At 36.5% G+C, this 19,434-nt stretch overlaps 4 protein-coding genes and 1 long non-coding RNA gene across 7 annotated transcripts; 3 read left to right on the forward strand and 2 right to left on the reverse strand.

Moving 5' to 3' along the window:
- The first annotated feature begins 58 nt into the window (after nucleotides 1-58).
- LOC147288723 (2-methylene-furan-3-one reductase-like) lies at nucleotides 59-1,679 on the forward strand. Its single transcript, XM_086241356.1, has 4 exons — nucleotides 59-329; nucleotides 454-777; nucleotides 897-1,056; nucleotides 1,247-1,679. Exons 1-4 carry the CDS (start codon nucleotides 111-113, stop codon nucleotides 1,516-1,518), a joined length of 975 nt encoding a protein of 324 aa, XP_086097482.1. The 5' UTR covers nucleotides 59-110; the 3' UTR covers nucleotides 1,519-1,679.
- A 2,941-nt stretch (nucleotides 1,680-4,620) lies between these two features.
- LOC147288724 (uncharacterized) lies at nucleotides 4,621-10,806 on the forward strand. Of its 3 annotated transcripts, none has more exons than XR_015121830.1 (4): nucleotides 4,621-4,728; nucleotides 4,923-5,048; nucleotides 9,187-9,308; nucleotides 10,448-10,806. It is a non-coding gene; the product is annotated as an uncharacterized LOC147288724 (long non-coding RNA). The 3 variants fall into 3 exon arrangements; XR_015121829.1 differs by having other exon boundaries at nucleotides 10,451-10,806; XR_015121831.1 differs by having other exon boundaries at nucleotides 4,627-4,728; nucleotides 4,902-5,048; nucleotides 10,451-10,806.
- LOC147288725 (Exonuclease family protein) lies at nucleotides 5,584-8,224 on the reverse strand. The gene is made up of 7 exons (XM_086241269.1): nucleotides 8,016-8,224; nucleotides 7,672-7,823; nucleotides 7,398-7,528; nucleotides 6,792-7,006; nucleotides 6,484-6,690; nucleotides 6,239-6,319; nucleotides 5,584-6,128 (listed from the first exon to the last, which is right to left on the reverse strand). The coding sequence occupies exons 1-7, from the start codon at nucleotides 8,051-8,053 to the stop codon at nucleotides 5,897-5,899; spliced, it is 1,056 nt and encodes a 351-aa protein (XP_086097395.1). The 5' UTR covers nucleotides 8,054-8,224; the 3' UTR covers nucleotides 5,584-5,896.
- Nucleotides 10,807-13,390: 2,584 nt separating the features above from the next.
- Nucleotides 13,391-16,801, forward strand: KLCR2 (Tetratricopeptide repeat (TPR)-like superfamily protein). The gene is made up of 3 exons (XM_086238914.1): nucleotides 13,391-13,663; nucleotides 14,145-16,100; nucleotides 16,281-16,801. The coding sequence occupies exons 2-3, from the start codon at nucleotides 14,161-14,163 to the stop codon at nucleotides 16,495-16,497; spliced, it is 2,157 nt and encodes a 718-aa protein (XP_086095040.1). The 5' UTR covers nucleotides 13,391-13,663; nucleotides 14,145-14,160; the 3' UTR covers nucleotides 16,498-16,801.
- Nucleotides 16,802-17,120: 319 nt separating this feature from the next.
- Nucleotides 17,121-19,337, reverse strand: LOC147288727 (GDSL-like Lipase/Acylhydrolase superfamily protein). The gene is made up of 5 exons (XM_086238916.1): nucleotides 19,002-19,337; nucleotides 18,727-18,927; nucleotides 18,465-18,616; nucleotides 18,100-18,370; nucleotides 17,121-17,998 (listed from the first exon to the last, which is right to left on the reverse strand). The coding sequence occupies exons 1-5, from the start codon at nucleotides 19,267-19,269 to the stop codon at nucleotides 17,748-17,750; spliced, it is 1,143 nt and encodes a 380-aa protein (XP_086095042.1). The 5' UTR covers nucleotides 19,270-19,337; the 3' UTR covers nucleotides 17,121-17,747.
- Nucleotides 19,338-19,434: the final 97 nt, after the last annotated feature.

Here is a 19,434-nt window from a genome sequence, read left to right on the forward strand (position 1 = left end):
TTCACATAATCATAATGGTCTGTGACTCTGTAGTCTCTATAAAGTGTGTGCCATCTCTCATTCATTATTTCACCAGAAACCCCTTCTAAGTTCTAGCTTGCTGTACATCAATGGCTGCAGCTTCAAGTGATTCCATACCCTCTGTGAACAAGGCTTGGGTGTACTCGGAGTATGGAAGCACTGCAGATGTTTTGAAATTTGATACAAATGTGACTGTTCCTGAAATAAAGGAAGACCAAGTGCTCATCAAGGTTGTTGCTGCATCTCTTAACCCAGTTGATTACAAGAGACTGCTTGGGTATTTCAAGGCCAGTGACTCTCCTCTACCTGTGAGAGCCTCTTTCTCTTTTCATTTCTTTAAGAATTGTTTGGTGTTGTTGGAACTTGCATTATAATTCACCCATTTCTTTATAATTTTGCTTTTTTTTTTTGTTTATTTAATTTTTGTTGCAGACAGTTCCAGGGTATGATGTTGCTGGTGTGGTGGTGAAGGTAGGGAGCCAAGTGAAGAAGTTTAAGGTGGGGGATGAAGTGTATGGGGATATCAATGAGAAAGCTTTGGAGTACCCAAAGAGGTTTGGGTCCTTGGCAGAGTACACTGCTGCAGAAGAAAGAGTGTTGGCTCTCAAACCCCAAAATCTGAGTTTTGCTGAAGCTGCTAGCCTTCCCCTGGCTATTGAGACTGCCTATGAAGGCCTTGAGAGAGCTGAATTTTCTGCTGGTAAATCCATTCTTGTTTTGGGAGGTGCTGGGGGTGTTGGAATACATGTTATTCAGGTATAACATTAAATTTATTGTCCCATATTTCTCATTAATTTAATGCCTTAATTTAGAGCTCATTATCCATTATTAGTAACATACTCAATTATAATAATATATGTTATTATGTGAGTCAGCTAGCAAAGCATGTTTTTGGTGCTTCCAAAGTAGCAGCTACAGCAAGCACAAAAAAACTAGATTTTTTGAGAAACTTGGGAGCTGATTTGGCTATTGATTACACCAAGGAGAACTTTGAGGACCTGGCAGAGAAATTTGATGTAGTATATGATGCAGTTGGTAATTAATTTAGATTCTTCATTCTTCAATATTAATTGCTGTATCTTTAGATTCTTTACTTATACATGATGTCACCAATTGAGAGGAAAATATATCAGTGTTATAATCTTTTGGTTGGTTTGCTAGGAATGTTGAAATTGAATCAAAGATTGAAATTATTATATATTGGTTTTGTTTGAAACAAAAACAGGGCAGTCAGACAGGGCAGTGAAGGCAGTGAAAGAAGGAGGGAAGGTTGTGACAATAGTACCAGGTTCAACAATAACACCACCAGCCTTATTCTTTGTGCTGACGTCTACTGCCTCTATCTTGGAGAAACTGAAGCCTTTTCTGGAGAGTGGGAAGGTGAAGCCAGTTCTTGATCCCACAGGCCCATATCCCTTTTCCAAGACTGTTGAAGCTTTTGCCTATCTTGAAACTTCCAGGGCCACAGGAAAGGTGGTTGTGTATCCCATCCCATGAGATCATGAGAGTTTCTGTGTCTATATAGAACCCATTTCCATATGTGATAAACTGATAATGGTGTGGTTGTTTGAACTTAAAATACTTGTAATAACTAATAAGGGGATGTGATCATGTGAGAGATGCATGCTATATATATAAGTTGGACTTTAATTTCCTTACCTTCTCTGCACTTTGTTTTCTTCCTCAGCCTTATGTTTCATGTTGATATTGTGCTTGTGCTAAAATGATGTCATTTAGAATTAGGTTTGGACGATGCATGTTCATACATGCTGAGATGGTAAGTTGCTGACTAAAGATGAATAAATAAAGAAAAAAATAATGAACATGTAAGAAGAAGAAGGAAGAAAAAATTATGAAACAGAAGAGAAAAACAGGGGAGTCTGATAGGGCAGTGAAAGAAGATGGGGAAGGTTGGTGTGAGAATGAGTCCATTTATGATCACCATGTGAGCAAAAATGAATCCGTGTGAGAATAGTACCTGCAGGTCCAATAATAACACCAGCAGCAGAATTCATAATTGTACTGACATCTATATATCTTGGAGAAACTAAAGCCTATATATCTTGGAGAGTGGGAAGGTGAAGCAGTGAATATGAGCGATTGATCCCACAGGAAGCCTATATGTTGATGGATTTGCATATCTTCAAGCCTCCAAAACCACAGGAAAGCTGGTTGTGCATCCTATCCCATCACCATGAGAATAAGTTCACCAATTAGCAGGGCCTTAATTCATCGTGTCTTGGCCCATACAAAATGACAAAATCGATACTATTTTGTTCACAAAATACCTCAACACATAATGTGTCTAGCTTAACGCATATACAGTCAAAATCAAACCTTAATGTTTTGTTGTCTCATTCTTTTTCACAGTGTAAATGTGACTCAGAAATTGGGTTTCCTAAAAACATCATTTTTCTTGAGAAAAACTTCTGTAGTAATACTAATAACAAGTCATTACTTATCACTTATTTTTTTAAGTACTTATTCTATATTTTCGCAATATGGTTATACAGTATAACCAGTTTTAGATGTTATAATTGGTAAAAGTGAATTGGTTACATTATTTTATTTCACCATATGGAAAATACATAGAATAAGTTTTTCTTTTTGTAAGAGAAAAAACTTGTGTGTATTCTGGTTGGTGTGACATGATGAGTCCAAATACTCAGCAGACATCATTTCATAGATTTCTATAATAAAATAATAATAAAATGTAAGAAAACTCTATTTTGATTTCATTGCATGGATTGACTAATTGAGAATTTGAGACTGAAAATGACATGGGACATAATATTTCTTTCTCCCTTTTCCTTGAAAGTTGAAACCAAACGACATCTACTGGTCTGCTGGGTCGCCTCTCTCTCCATCACACACACCGAGTAAAACTAAAGTTGAAATCAAAAGAGCCCCATCTCTTTTTTTTTGCTTAATTTCTAAAAGCCCTCTACTACGACTATTATCTAGTTTCTTGTGCAGCCATCCATGGCTGCGGTTTCAAGTGTTTCCATGCCCTCTGTAAAATAAGGGTTGGGACTTTGGGTGCACTCATCAGAGTACGGATAATCTGTACCATGTTTTGGATTTTGATGCAAATGTGCACTGTTCCTCAAGTGAAGGAAGACCAACCAGGTGGTGATCGAAGTTGGTTAGCCAGTTGATTACAAGAAGATGCTTCCCATTAATTAATTGGGCTTCTCAAAGCCATTGTCTTTCCTCCACCTGTGAGCCTCTTTCTCCTTCCACTTTCTTTAGTGGCTTAATTTATTTATTTTTGCTGGGTTATGACTAATTTTGACCTATATATGACTTCTGACTTTACCCTTTTTCCTGTCTTATATAAAATTCTACTGTAAATTTCGTTGTTAGACACTGATCTGTAAAATTTTGTTTGTTGCTGTTGGTCCTTGTCATATATTTGGCTTTTTCTTCTTGAAAAAAAAAAAAAAAAAACAGTTAAACTAAATGACTAGGGTAAATTACATTTGAGAGAGGCAATTAACGTTGGCATTTTCCATTTTGTGTACAAGCCTAAAAAGGAAAAGGGATTTAGAAAAAAGGACCAATTAAGAGAAAAATATACAATCTTAAACTCCAAATCTTGTGTCACCAAATATGACAAAATCCTTAACGTGAGTATAAATATTAGGGCTGGTTTTTGTTCAATTCGGTTTGGTTTTGACATTTATCAAAGACGAACCAAATTTGTAATTTTCTTTTTACCCAAAAAAAAAAAAAATTTAGCTTTCTTAAAAGGCTACTAATTACCAAACTAAAATTTTGAGTCTAACAATATAAGAGATGTATGCCAATGCAGCCAATTAAAAATTTAGTATGAGTGAAGAGTTCTATTATATTTTTTTGATTTGGGGTAGGGAGATTTGAATTTGGAATCTCTCCCAATATTAGAGAAACAAATACCACTAAACTAATAACTAGTTGGTGTAAAATTCTAATTTTTTTTTTATCGCGTGTAGAATTCTATTATACATACACATACTATATAATATTGCTAAGGCATATATATCATACTTGGAAATTAGCACATCACCATTATGTATGTGTATATGTATATATGCAATATTTATCTTATATATTGCTAATTCATGTACATATGAAATACATAAAAATTTGATGTAACCTGATTTGATAATTGGTAAATTCGATTTTATAACGTGTTAGTTAAAATTGAACTCCATTTTCTTATTAAGAATTTGATACTACATTTGTTTGGTAAATTTTGGATTTAGTATTTCAATTTTTGATTTAAAAAATGCTAAATGTCATATATGGTTCTCGTAGTTTGTCTCGTATTTATTTTACTATTGGGGTTTCATTTTTTTGAATTATACCATAGTGGTTTAAAATGTTTTCAATCTTACTCAAAAATCAGAAATTCCTTTAAATAACCGTCAAATCATGTAGGGTAGAATTGTCCATTCAAGTCCTTTTGCTAATCCACTTTTAGTGCATGAAAACCAAACAAAAATATATTGAAATTATGTCAATATTTTATTTGTTGTAAATAATTTTAGAGTGGGCTCGTTGGTTATTCAATTAATCAACATGGTTACGATTTCAATTAGTTTCTCCACGTCTTAGGCCTCTCACCTCAAGTATAAAGGACTTTCCGATGGATTAAAGATTTCTGTTGGCAAATCCATCATTATTTTGAGAGGTGCTAATCAAGTGGAATGCATATTATTTCAGGTATATAACTTGCAAAGTTTGCATATTTATAATTTTGTATTTATTAACAATATTAATTTGATCATAGACTGCGCGCTTGATGATAACTATCACATGTTTGGTTTTGAGACTAGAGAGATTGATGATATATTGCTTTGGTTTTTCAAGTTAATTTCACTAATTACAAGACGTAGATCATAAATTGATTGATGCAGTTGCACCCATATATCCGTCAGGCATCGATCAGAAATTCAGAACCCTTTTTTGATCATCAAGAGCTTCAGAAATAATATCAACCAGAATTTTAATGACGATCGACATTCAACATGGAGCATGATCAGGTAAAGGATTCCATGCATTAATTTTACACTTGACGCTAATTAATTGTCACCTAAATCATAATAAACACAAATGTCTGATAATTTTCTGACTGCTTGATCGAGTTAAGACTATGTAATTTCAGTTTTGCAGAAAATTGATTAGCAATAGGGATTCCCTAATTTTGTAAATATATGAATATATAAATGTGTAAGTTATGCTTTGGATATCTGTTGTTTAACACATATCTTTTTAAAGAAAGAAAACCCAAACCCTAATTTTCTGTATAGTGGAAATAAACCCCCCCCCCCCCCCCCCCCCCCCAACTGTGCCCAAGCTGACATCCAACTTTATCCAACCTAATCCTTCACAAACCGTGTGCATAATGGCCAAACTCTCTCTCTACGTTGATTCTCCTAGGAAGATTTGAATTAAGACTAATCAGTATAATGTAAAGCTGCTTGAAAATAATTAATAAATAAAGCTGGAAAGGAATTAAGATCTGAAATTTAAGACATCCTCTTTAGAGGACAGGGGTTTAACCACCAAATGGGTTAAGCAGCTTATTTATATATAATGATATTAATTAAGCATCATAGTACAGGAATTTAGTTGGGTTACAATATTTTCTGATAAAAATTTTAAGCATTAATTGGTGAACATGAAATGACTAATTGAAGTAAGATCCAAATGGAAACAACATATCTTTCCATGGATCTTAACGTTTATTTCTGATCATTAACTATAAATTAACTAGATAGTATTAGTACTCCATGGACCATCTACCAATCTCCAATATCCTTTATATATATGTGCCTAGCTAGCTCAGCTCCAATCCTTTGAGGCACTATCGATCATATCCCAGCTAGCTTCAGTCCAAGCACCAACAGTAGAAATCAGACCTTGAGATTTCCAACATCTGATCTGGGGTCATCCTCTCAAGCTCATTTTGCCGCCATGATGCGAAATTGTTCCGGTTTTGTGGGTCAGAAGCCAGTGGACAGGTCTCGCTTTTATGACATTGGGATTTCATCCTCATGTAAAGCTTCATTGTTGCAACACAATCCTCATAGGGGTCTTGAATTCCAGTTTGAATGTCATACCTATATATATGTGTGTGTGTGTGTGTAGAAACTCCATTAATTACTCACATAGAATTATATTTGGAATCTGACATAGATGAAAGAAAATTGCTGGTAGCTAGGGTACTTACCCAAGATATGCCTGTGTTAGATACTTGAGTGAGTTGCTCAGCTTGCTTGTTTTCATCAGTGGAGGGTATTTTGCAGTATCCCTATATATATAGTCACATTTGGAATGATTGAATACATGTATTTGGAATTATAGGAAAGTTCTATATGCATCTCTTGTGATTAATTAAGAGAATAGAATATATGAGTTTAGTGTATGCCTCTTGTACTAATTTTGGTTGGCTAGCTAGTTAAAAAAACTAATTACCTGATCATTAGTGCTGGGTATTCAATCTGCAAAGAGTCAAGATCATGATCCAAGCCATGGCCCACAAGAATCCTAGCCTTTCCTCCTCTAGGTCGAATCTTCCACATTGGTTCCCCATTGCAGAGGAAGTCTTGAATCTTCTTTTGCACTTGCCTCAGAGGCATTGCATCCCTCAAGTATTCAGGACGAATACCAGTTGTTTCATACCTATATACAATTAAGTATAACAAAATCATCAGTATATACTAGTATAGTATGTATGCACCAGAAGAAGCTGTAGAGCTATAATGTTTAACTTCCATATATACCTATAGTTGGTGACTGGAATTTGTGGCTTGACATAAGCGTGGAAGATGATGTTTTCATTTTCATCAATGAGGCAGACCCTTGCGCAGAGGTCTAGGGAGCCATCACTGCCCCCACCAACCATTTTGCAAGCTAGTGCAACAACTTGAGTGCCTCTTGTGCTACCATTTTCAGTGTTGTCACGAATGCCCAGATTAGCAAAGCGACCAAGTAGTCCCTGCATGCAGTAATGAATTTATTCATTGATATATACCATTAAAACAGAAAAGGAGAAAAGGGTTTATGTGGCCCGTTTGGCACTGCTTTTAGAACTGTCAAAAGTGCTTTCAGATTAGTAAAAGCACTTCTGGTTGCGTTTGGAAAAAATAAATAAAAGTGTTTATGGGTTATAAAAACGATTTTAAGTGGTCTTTTGCATGAACAACTTGTAATTTTTATAAAAATTTGTATGTGCTTATGAGTAAAAGCGCTACTGAGTATAAGTGCTTCTTAAGAAGCAGTGCCAAATTATAAACAGGCCCTAAGAATTGAAAGTAAAAAGTTATAAACTTATAATCATAATTAATTAGTTGGTGGTGAGGATTAATATAGATCGAGTATAGACTTACAGCATTTACACCAGAGAGTTGGCATCTTTCCAAGTGAAGCCTGAGAGTATAAGGGCTTTCAAAGATAGCTAGGCAGAATTTGCATCCTCTGGTGCTGAATATGTTCTTGCATTCTTGTTTCGGCAATGGCCCTGAGTTGAAAAACATTGTGAATTGTTAATCTCACTGCGAGATACTGTTGATGATCGAATTAATTGTCTGTATAGATCGTAAAAGAGTTTATGGGGAGTAGCTAGCTAGATATGTATATATGCAACAGAAATTAAGTGTTTACCTATAAGATGTTCCCTGAGAGATTCAAAGGATCTGCAATGTTTCTTGCATATTCCGCATGTGGGTTCATGAACCGAGTGGTATGAGGTTCTCATGTGCTCCACCAAGTGCTCGATTTTGTTAAATTGTCTGTAGCATGCAGCACACTTGTTCCTGATGAACAATCAAAGTCATTCATTTATTTAGTATCATAGATGATCAGTCAAAATTTATTCGACATTCTGATAGTATTTGAGAGAAGCTGAAACAAATGTGTGTTAGTATTTGAGAGAAGCTGAAACAAATGTGTGTGTGTGTGAGAGAGAGAGAGAGAGAGAGAGAGAGAGAGAGAGAGAGAGAGTTAACCTGAGGGTTTCTGATGACTCAACTCTGCAGTTCTCCATGATGGTTAATTGCAGTTAGTGTTGTAATACTCAAAGAGAAGAAAGCTCTAAGAGGAGTTGAGGAGGAAGGAGCAGGGTGGAAGGTATTTATAAAGAGGATGAGAGACTGGCTTCCCAGTTGAGTAAGTGTGGGGATGATTCCTTTCCTTGTGGAAAGTAATTAATAAATGTTAGTATGTTACCCCCGCTTGTAATTTGGAGTACTCTTTTTTTCCTAGAGTACTGATTTATCTCTGGTTTTACCATCCTAACAAAGAACATTCGTAGTGATCCAAAAGTTTGGGGCCCACCCTTCAACTAGAATATTTCTCCTGCTTCCTCTCTCTCTCTCTCTCTCTCTCTCTCTCTCTCTCTCTCTCACATTTGCATACAATTTCAATATATATGAAGAACATTAATTATTGAAGTCATTTTTTTTGTAGTTTGCAAGACTCAGTAGGATTAACAGAAGTACATAGCCACACACATACATGTATATATATATATATATATATATGGGTTAAATACATTTTTGGTCCACGAACTTTAAGCAGTTTCTCAATTTGGTGACACGTGGCGCACAGAAAGTGCGCCACGTCAGCGTTTAACGGCCACATCAGCTTCCGTTAGATATTTGGACGGAAGATCTTGGATTGACACAAATTGGATAATTCAAGGTTATTTTTGTCACGTTTTAAAATTGGTAGACTAAATTGAGAAACCGCCCAAAGTTCGTGGACCAAAAATGTATTTAACCCTATATCTATATACATATATATATATATATATTGATATCTTAATTAATGCTTAGGGATTAGATGACAATCAAGAACCAAAGTAATATCCCAAGGTATATTTTTTACTTGACCTTTGGGCTTTGTGGTGATTATCCCCTCACCCATCAAACCAATATTGATGTAAATACATAGTACTGGAAAAAGTTGCTGGATGTATCAGTGATCACAAGTGGTTGAATTAGTGATCACAAGGATTACAAGATCAGATGAACCTTTTATCTCATCATCTTTTGATATATTCTATTCAAGGATTGTTATGTTTAATGTTTTGTTTTCTCTTTGCATCTACCAGAAATGAGAAACCGTACGTATAGTTGATTGATAATTATGCCAATTATGAAACTTTTTTTGTTTCAGGGATATAAAGTATGGTGGCTGATAAGACAAAAGCTCGACGTACAGCTAATGGATGTGGGTACGTACGTCGTGGGCTGGTGGCTAGCTACATAAAAGTTACGATACATCGATGTGCTTTAGAGGTAAGGTTAATCTTTTTTACTTTCGGCAAAGGTTCATGGAGCTGCAGATAAGGTTTTCTATTAACCTGGGTGTTAGCTAGCTAGTCTCATATATGCATGTATATTGTAAAGGGTAATATTCTCGTTTCATGCTAAGCAAACAAGCTACTTTACTCTAAATATATCTCTTATCAAGTTGTGAATCTGTTTTTATTATTAATAGATTATTTGGAAGAAAACAGTCAGATAAGAATCAATGTATATATAGTCGTTTTCTAGAGTAAATGTTTGTAGTAAATCAGCAAAATGTCGAGAACTCTTAGTAATTGTTTTGCACTTGATTTGTTAGTTTGAAATTGGGTTTTCACTCTGCAATTTTGAGCACCCAAAATTTCAGAGTGAAAATCTAACATCAAATTAACTTTCACAAGTAAAAACTAGGGAGGAAACAACGCTGATCGCTGCAACAAAGGAATTGCGGTTTAAAAACTAAAAAGGTGTATAGTGTATAGTATTTACGGTTACTCTCCCTCCCTCAAGCCCAAGGACCACTAGCTGATCCCGGCTTTGACTTTACAAACATGGGAGGAAAGTCAGCAAGACTCTCTTTTGACCAGGAAAGGGCCCCACTAGATTCTCCATTCATGCTTTGAAGATACTCGAATCAAGGAAAAGTTGTACCACAACCAGAAAGACATCATTATTGAATGGTGATTCGATCTGGTCCACTACCATGCAATATTGCATGGAATTTCTTCATTCATATTTCCTTTGACTAGTATTACTATCACTCACATTCACGTCTCTCTCTGTTTCGAATGTCAAACCAAAAACCCAACCAGCCAAAAAAACCAAAATAATTCTGATCGTATGTACATGATTTGGTTCATTTTCCAGTTCACCACATTCACATAAATTTGAAGCAAAACATTGTCTCGATCTCGATCAATCTAGATCATTCCATCTACTCAATGCCCTTGCTTTTTGCTGCGAAATGATTCTTGCCAGTGCCATATATTATATATATATTTATAAAAGAAAAAAAATTAGGGGTATACATATTTTGCATGTGACCATGAAAATATATATATATATATATATATATATATATCAAGTGAAGGTAATGAGTTTAATTTGTATGCATTTACTTTTTTTTTTAGCAGGTGGCGGAGGTTCCTCGAGAATACCCAAGCCCAGAGGTACATGAAACTTTCTCTACACGTTGATGTTAAAATTAGTGCAAGCAAATTTGTACATATTTCCAGTAGAAATTAGTGGGTGCAGTATAATTTTTTGCCAATTTGTAGATACAATACAAATTTAAAGGTTGTAATGTTGTATGAACGCATATGGAGAGCATATCATTTATTTGACCAAAAGAATTGAAAAGTCAAGAGTGAAATGGACACACAGACGGATTAAACAGGGTGGGAACTCTTTTGTATTTAGATGAATATGCAGAGGATTCTAATTATGTTGAAACATATTATGAAAATGAATAAAATTAATCTTATGTTGACTGTTGAGAAGATGACACAAAGTGAAAGTTCTCATTCGATATTTCGATTCTCTTTATTTTATCTTCACCATCGACATTAGCAACCAAGAAAAGCCATCAATAATTCTATCATTTCTTATCACGATCATCAATTACTTGTGTCTTTACCTAAATATTATTTCAATTGTATAATAAAGTACGCAGGATTATTACTTGGCACTAAAATATCACTTCGAGCTTACTCATTATGGGCTGCATGGGCCAACACTCCAACCCATGATTGACTACAAAACCTGGTCATGGATATCACGAGGCCATCATGATCACAATCGTCCAACCTGCTTTCTCAATTATGTAATCTATATACATATGACATGATATAGACATGCATGGATCCACTTGATTTAAGAACATAGTCAAACTATAGGCCAAAAGGTGATCACCCTTTGGAAAGCTAAGATAATATATTATGCTTTTTTACTGAATCCTGATTCCTGACCAGAGAATGCTTTTTTCCCAAGTCACGTACGTGCATCTTGAAGAAAATGCAAAGTTCTAAAAAATTGCCCCATACTTGCTCTCTCGATCAATAAATTTATTTTATTATGTAAATTAGAGGAAATTGCATAATTAATCCACTTTTTCTTTAGAAAGTTTCATATTAGTTTACGATCTTTTTTTCGTCCCATATTATGTTTCTCATCATGATCCAAACCGTCAAATTAGTACAAACGACCCTATATTTTAGTAATGTGTTGTGCACATGAGGCACCGTTGTGGTCCACTAATTATTTACTTAATGCCATATTAGTTCACTAATTCTTTACTTAGTTTCATATTGGTCCACAACGACACCCTCACGTGCGCGACATATTACTAAAATAGACAGCTATTTGTTCTAATTTGACGGTTTGGACCATAATGGAACACGTCACAAAGCTAGTGGACCATATGGAACGAAAAAAAGAACATGGACCAATATGAAACTAAATGAAAAATAAATAGACCAATAGTGCAATTTCCTCGTGTAAATTATATTGAACCTGGGCCAGGCTATCTTGAGCAGAACAAAGCCCAACTTAGTCCTCAGAATTTCACCAAAGAATTGGAAAGCCCAGAGTCCAAAACTCATAGAGTCCACGGCCCAATTACTTGCATTATGATTGTCTTCACGGGTTCTAGAATGTAACTGTCTCTTTTTACAGTTGATAATTATAAATTCTGTGGTCTGTCTTGTACCAACCTTAATTAGCTAAGTGGTTTATAGTTTAGAGTATAATCTGAATATGGGCATTTGTCATTGTTGTTTCTGTTGAAGATGAGACACACCTCCACTTCGTTGGTTGATGTCCAGTTTAATAAACATCTTCTGATCTAGTATATGAATATCTGATAAAACTTGTTTGTTGCTGCATCCATTTTAGATTCCCTATCATGGAATTGGTGGCTCACCTACTCAACTCTATTTAAACATTAAAGAAATAATAATAATAAAGATTGAGTCAAGCATAATCATCCACTTTAACATTTCAAAACGAACAAATTAAAAGAATACATAGACATATACATATACATATATGTATAACACTTGTGTTTCATTTTTGTCTGTCATACCAATTTGCTTAACATCATTGTCATACCCGTGATCTCGTAGCTTAATCATGTTAGTTTTAAATTATGATCCAATGCTTGTAATCACCTTAAATCTCAATCTTGACGGCGCGGTGGTTTTTTTTTTTGTTTGTTTACCCTATGGACTTGAATTTAGGTTTTTTTTTTTAAAATAAAATCTATAGACAGTAGGCAGTGTGGTTGCACCTTCAGAATATACTGTAGTTATGGATTATTTAATTTGATAATTTGAAGGAAAAGTTGATGTCCCCAACAACATCAATCATTTGATTTTGTCTAAAGCTTGTTTCATTACCCTGTATAGAGATTCTTTCCTTAATTTAAGTGAACCAAAAAGCCTTTCTTCTTTTGATCTTTGCAATAATGATCGGGATCTGAGCTTCAAAATTTCTCTCAAACAAAACCAAACCAAATCATATTTCATGATTTTCATCTGAATTTTCACTTGTATTGGTAACTAGCTTGTAATTTACCACAAAGCCTTCTTGGGCAAAATTGTGGGCCTATGATATATAATTTAACCAACGTTACCAACCCTCGTCGCATAACGTGGTCCCGTACTCTTGTCTGGGCCCACATAGTAGAGTCGGTTTGTGGCCCATTCTACAGTTTTTCTAAAAAAGGCCGAACCCGACCAGCCCGAACCCTGCTGGATGTGATCCACGTGGTAGCCCGAATCCTGCAAAAAGCCGACCAATCATTAATTCACAGCCGGAAAAAGCTGAGGCTTCACCCTTTTCCTCATGCCACGTGGTAAAGTGAGATTAAAGTTTTGAGTTCCGTAACAAACAGCGCTGTCAGTTGAACATTTCCAGAGTCTTTTGGCGTTGAAAAGCCGTTAATCCCGCCAACTTGCGACGTCACAGCGAAAGAATCAAAATTAATTAAAAAAAGAAAATCAGAGAGAGAGTGGGAGAGAGGTCGCCTTCCTTATTGCTTCAACATTCCAACTCTCTGCAACCCCAGACCGAGACTTGTATATTATACATATTGTACATATATATTATCTGTATATAATTCTCAATTATTCCATTTTCCAATTGCCCAATTTGCCCCTCACCTTTCCTCCATTGTCACAACCCCCTCGTCTCTTCCTCTTCGTCTTCTTCTGCCCCTCAAACTTATATATATTTTTAAGAAGAAAACTGAGACATATTATCAACTCTATCTCTGTGTCTATCTGTTACATATCACCCAGAGCGCTTCAAACTTTGGCATTTCTCTTGCTTCTCATAATAATTTTCAGGTATGCCTCATTTATTGTTTGTGTCTTTCTTTCTTTTTTTGTTTCTGAGTGTGTCGTTCATTGTCACTTTTTTCCATATGCAGCATTCACTCTTTATCTGTTTTTGTTATCCTGTTTGAACAGATATTGAATTTCATTCTCTTCTGGGTTACCTTTTTTATTTGATCTTAAGTAAGTAGTTAAGTACTACGGAGTTTTGCAAAGGAATCAGTTTTTGGATTGTATTTTTTTTTTTTTTTGTTTCTTTGACTTTTGGATATATATTGAAAGAATCTCCCAACAAGTAGTTTTTCACCACATATATCGGTTTGTCAAGAGTATGATCAATATGCCAAGTCATTGTATGTGTCTGAGAAATAATTTTAGGTACAAATGCATGTTGTACATGCTTTAGAAGATTTGATTTGTTCATTTTTTTTTTCTTGACCCTTTTTGTATTGATTTATTGCTTATCCTCTAGTTTCATTTATTCATACTCTAGAGTCTAGCCCAACACAATGCCTGGATTAGCTATGGAAGCATTGAATGGGGACAGTGTAGTAGATGAACCCAATGGAGACTATGCACCTCCTCAAAAGGAAAGCTATACCCAGCAAGGCACTCCAAGAAGTCCATTGAGTCCTCGAAGTCCTCAGAGTGACTCCATTGGTATGCCTATGGATGGTATGATTGACACTTCTATTGAGCAGTTATATCACAATGTCTGTGAAATGCAGAGCTCTGATCAATCTCCATCTAGGGCTAGCTTTGGATCTTTTGGTGAGGAATCGAGGATTGATTCAGAATTAAACCATCTTGTTGGATATATTAAGGATTTGGAGATAAGGAAGGAGGTGGTTGTAGAAAATAAAGAGGAGGGTACTGGTAGTGACTCAACTCCTGAGAAAGCGAACGTGTCTACTGCTGAAAAGTCTGCAACAAAGGTAAAGACCAAATCTGCAAAATCAAGTCCCAAGAGCAAATCTCCCCATGAGAGGCCTCCACTTGATAAGAGGTATGAGAAGAATCCAAGAAAAGCCAATGCAGTATTCTCCAAGAACAAGCAGAGAAATTTTGCTTTGCGTGGGGTTAGGTCTCAGAATAGAGTCAAGGATCCTTCTGTGGCTGGATTGGATAACCCTGACCTTGGACCATTCTTGCTTAAACAAACAAGGGATTTGATTGCTTCTGGTGAAAATCCCCAAAAAGCTCTTGAGTTAGCTCTTCGGGCAATGAAATTGTTTGAGAAATGTACAAACGGGAAACCCAATTTAGAGTTGGTCATGTGTTTGCATGTTTTGGCAGCAATCTATTGCAGCTTAGGCCAGTATGATGAGGCAATTCCAGTTCTTGAGCGCGCAATTGATATTCCAGCTATAGAAGATGGCCATGACCACGCACTAGCCAAGTTTGCAGGGTGCATGCAATTAGGTGATATTTATGCAATGACGGGTCAGATTGAAAATTCAATACTGTTCTATACAGCAGGTATGGAGATACAAAGGCAAGTCCTGGGAGAAACAGACCCTCGATTTGGTGAGACGTGTCGCTATGTAGCTGAGGCCCATGTTCAAGCATTGCAATTTGATGAGGCTGAGAAGCTCTGTCAGATGGCCCTTGATATCCACAGGGAGAATGGTTCTCCTGCTTCCCTTGAGGAAGCAGCAGACAGAAGACTCATGGGACTTATCTGTGACTCAAAAGGAGATTATGAAGCTGCTCTTGAGCATTATGTTTTAGCAGGCATGTCCATGTCTGCCAATGACCAGGAAGTGGATGCAGCTTCAATTGATTGCAGTATCGGAGATGCTTATCTATCCTTGGCTCGGTATGATGAGGCAGTCTTTTCTTACCAGAAAGCACTCACTGTGTTTAAGTCAACTAAAGGAGAGAGCCATCCAGCAGTAGCTTCTGTTTATGTCCGTTTAGCTGACCTGTACAACAAGATAGGAAAGTTTAAGGAATCCAAATCATACTGTGAAAATGCACATCGAATTTATGGGAAACCCAATCCTGGAATTCCCTCAGAAGAGATTGCCAGTGGTCTCATTGATGTTTCTGCTATCTATCAATCTATGAATGATTTGGAGCAGGCCCTGAAGTTACTCAAGAAGGCTTTGAAAATATTTGGTGATACCCCAGGTCAACAAAGCACAACTGCAGGAATTGAGGCTCAGATGGGGGTTATGTACTATATGATGGGAAATTACTCTGACTCTTACAACACCTTCAAGAGTTCCATATCAAAGTTTCGGGCCACTGGAGAAAAGAAATCGGCGTTGTTTGGCATTGCTCTGAACCAAATGGGTCTAGCCTGTGTACAACGTTATTCAATCAATGAGGCTGCAGACCTGTTTGAAGAAGCCAGGACTATCTTAGAAAAGGAGTATGGCCCATATCACCCTGACACATTAGGGGTGTATAGTAATTTGGCTGGTACATATGATGCAATGGGCAGGTATTATGCTCTTCCTTGTTTTGGCATTCACTTTTTCACTCCTTTTCTGTGCTTTGGTATCTTATGCAATAAGGTTTTTCACCCTGCAATGAGGGTTAAAGTATTTAGCATATGCTTTAACATGCTTTACCATTTACCATTTAGTCTTTAATGTCTTTTATACTTTGGTGCCTTACACAGGTTGGATAAAGCCATAGAGATCTTGGAACATGTTGTTGGCATGAGAGAAGAGAAGCTTGGAACAGCAAATCCTGATGTGGATGATGAGAAGCGGAGGTTGGCCGAGTTGTTGAAAGATGCCGGCAGGGTTCGGAGCAGGAAAACAAGATCACTAGAGACGCTTCTTGACACCAACAACTCCCAAATTATAAATAATGACAGCATTGAACTATTATAATGCGATGATGTATATAGGAGGCTCATATGTAAACTTCGTCCTAGTAGAGGAGCTGGTTTGTGTTTTGTTAGGTTGTCGATTGGAAAGTTTAAAAAAATTAGTAGATAACAATAAGAGCAGCAGAAAGGAGATTCTGGTATGAGTTTTTTATTCAAATATCTGTAAGTGTCAAAAAAAGAAAAAAAAAGGTTGCTTATTTCTTCAATTGTTTTTGGACATCATAAATTCCTTGTCAGATTGACAGATTCTTCTTTGTATTCCTCAATGTCAATACTCAATAAAGAATTGGTGGAGCATCATTTTCTTTTGTTGGTGCACCAAAATGCATGTACGACTACTTCAATTGCTTCTTACAACATAAGAGTGAGATGCTAACTCTAATGTTAAAAGGCACCAGCTAAAAAATGTCTGAGTTGTTTAGAACAAAATTTTATTAATTTAAGTTATGAAGGATATATAAAAATGACATTGTTGCAATTTCTTCACAATGACATTGGGGTTTCTGTGATCCTCTGCAAATTGAAAAGGTGGTTTTCATACAAGTGCTGCCCAAGTGGATAAGGGTTTAGTATGATGAAAGAGTTTTCTGTGTTTATCAGAGTTTGAGTGCCTCAAAGGTAAACTTGGACCCAAATCTGCAGCTCATTTATAACTTAGAAGCCAGCAGTGAGAGTTTGGGTGATGAGCAAGAAAGTTCTGACACTTGCTTCCAGAACATTAATTAGAACATAACTATCAACATGATGTGCTTTCGAAGTAAAAGTCTAAAACATGGCTTATTTGTCTTCGAAGCCACAAAAGTCAAAACTTATCATAGTAGTTGGGGAAGCAATTGTCTTTGAGGTGACTGAACATCTGAAAGTATTTGCAGTGGTCAAAATGACAATTTAAGATTACCAAAAGAAGCTGGCCAGAAAAAAAAGATTACCAAAGAAGGCATTTATGGGTTGCCCTTCCCTTTCCTTAAAACTGGAAGCACTTCTGATTTAAAGTTTCCTAGTGGACAAAACATGATTTAAAGTTTCCTAGTGGACAAATCAGCAAAAAGTCTAAAACAAACAAAGACTCCAATCTTTTCCACGTCCGGACTGAGATACTCTTCAAACAAACATGCCACAAGGGAATAAGAGTAGTAATGCTCAAAAGGCTAAGACAACTATGATCATCGTAGATAATGATTATTGATTAGTAATCTACTAAATAATTTTCAATCAAACAAACCGTGGTTATTGACTCATCTCTCATGGTGCTCATACATTCTTGGAACGATAACAGGCCTCCGAGATTGAAACTGGTGGATCGGACAGTGAGCCATTGAGAATGCGATTAGCAATCCATGTGTTTGCTGCCTGAGAGTAGTGTATGCCATCCCAGCTAATATGGCTTGATGGATTATCACAAGGATTACCATAGACAGTTCCATTCACTGTGGCTTTTTGTCCACAATCAATATGGTACCCATAGTAACTGCCACAGCAGAAGTCGAATGGATCAACAAAACCTGTCATCATCGTACACAAAAATTAGACAAAAATGTTTAACTTTATGGTTCATTCATCATAGGATGCTCTAAACATGTTTGTAAATGATCATTGAAGTTACCTTGATTTTTTGCATTACTAATTAGTGCAAATTTAGCTGAATACACATCGACATATGTAAATACTGCAAGAGGGAGCTGTGCCCTTAACTGTGATATGTTGTCCTTAAGCTGCCTATTGAACTCCTGAGCAACCTCATTCAGAGGCTTCACACAGCCACTTTGGTCCAGATTATAAGGCTTTGATTGATCATAAATAACACTATAGGGCAAGCACCCATGTGGGCCTGTGCCATGCACCCAAAAAAATCTCGCCCCTTCCTTGTATAGTCGCTGAAACATGCCACAATGGAATTAGTAAATTAGTATATGTCAATGTTTTGGTCAAGTCTAAGTGTCCAAGTAACTGCTGTTGCTTATTACATACATATATTGCTTGGGATAACTGGCTTAGGATATCAGGAATGGAGGCTCTAACTTGTTCTATTGTCCCATGTTGAAAACCATAGGCAAGATCATTCTGACCAATATCAAATGTGTACAGAGCCTTTGAGAAGTCCTCCGGCCTAGGAAGTGCTCCTGGTGCCAAAATTTACCAATTTCAATTGAATGAGTTTGCTGTCTGGTATAGCAAAATGGAACTGATGCACATGCTAATACTATATAAGTGAGACAAAGAAGAGACTGACCATTTGAACTATGTTGTTTATAGAGAGCCATGGAGTGAGACTTAAATCGTGTGAACTGGGAAAGTTGAATGCCAAGATGAAATGGGCTATAGCCTCCAATCCTAATGGATGAACCGCCAGTTGCAAAATTTGCACCATGCCTGAAATTGGTCCCAAGTGAGTCCAGGTAAGGACTGAGGTATGGCAACTGCAATTTCTCAGCTGCACATATTAAAAGATTAATGGGCACAAAATACCCAAGAAACATAGAAGTTGCTTAGCTTTTAGGCTCTTACCTATGAAATCTATTATAAGACGACCATCAGAAAAGCGTCCAGTAGAGTATCCAAAGAAGCTTTCACCATTGGGTGGAAGAACCTCAGATATGGCTGCTGAAATAGCTCCAGTGTCAGAGTTTGAGTCCCCAAAGTTGTATATAGCTGGAAACCCACAACTCCCAGAACCACCACCACCACCAGCATTCACTACCAAAACTAAAAGCTCAAGTGCACAAAGCAGCCTGAAAAGATCCATGGGAGGCTTAGCAACAAATTGGAGCAGCATTTGGAGTTAAATATGAACAAGTATGTACAGTGAAGTGACCGACTCACACTTGCATCCATTATCCACTCAAACTAAGCATATATATACAAAGAGAGACCGACTCATTGACAGAGCCAACCATGTCTGTTTCTAGCATGTTGGACCCTCTTATTAATTGAAGGTGGA

Source organism: Dryas octopetala, chromosome 4 (genome assembly GCF_963921425.1).
Source record: "Dryas octopetala chromosome 4, drDryOcto1.1, whole genome shotgun sequence".
Classification (NCBI taxonomy): domain Eukaryota; kingdom Viridiplantae; phylum Streptophyta; class Magnoliopsida; order Rosales; family Rosaceae; genus Dryas; species Dryas octopetala.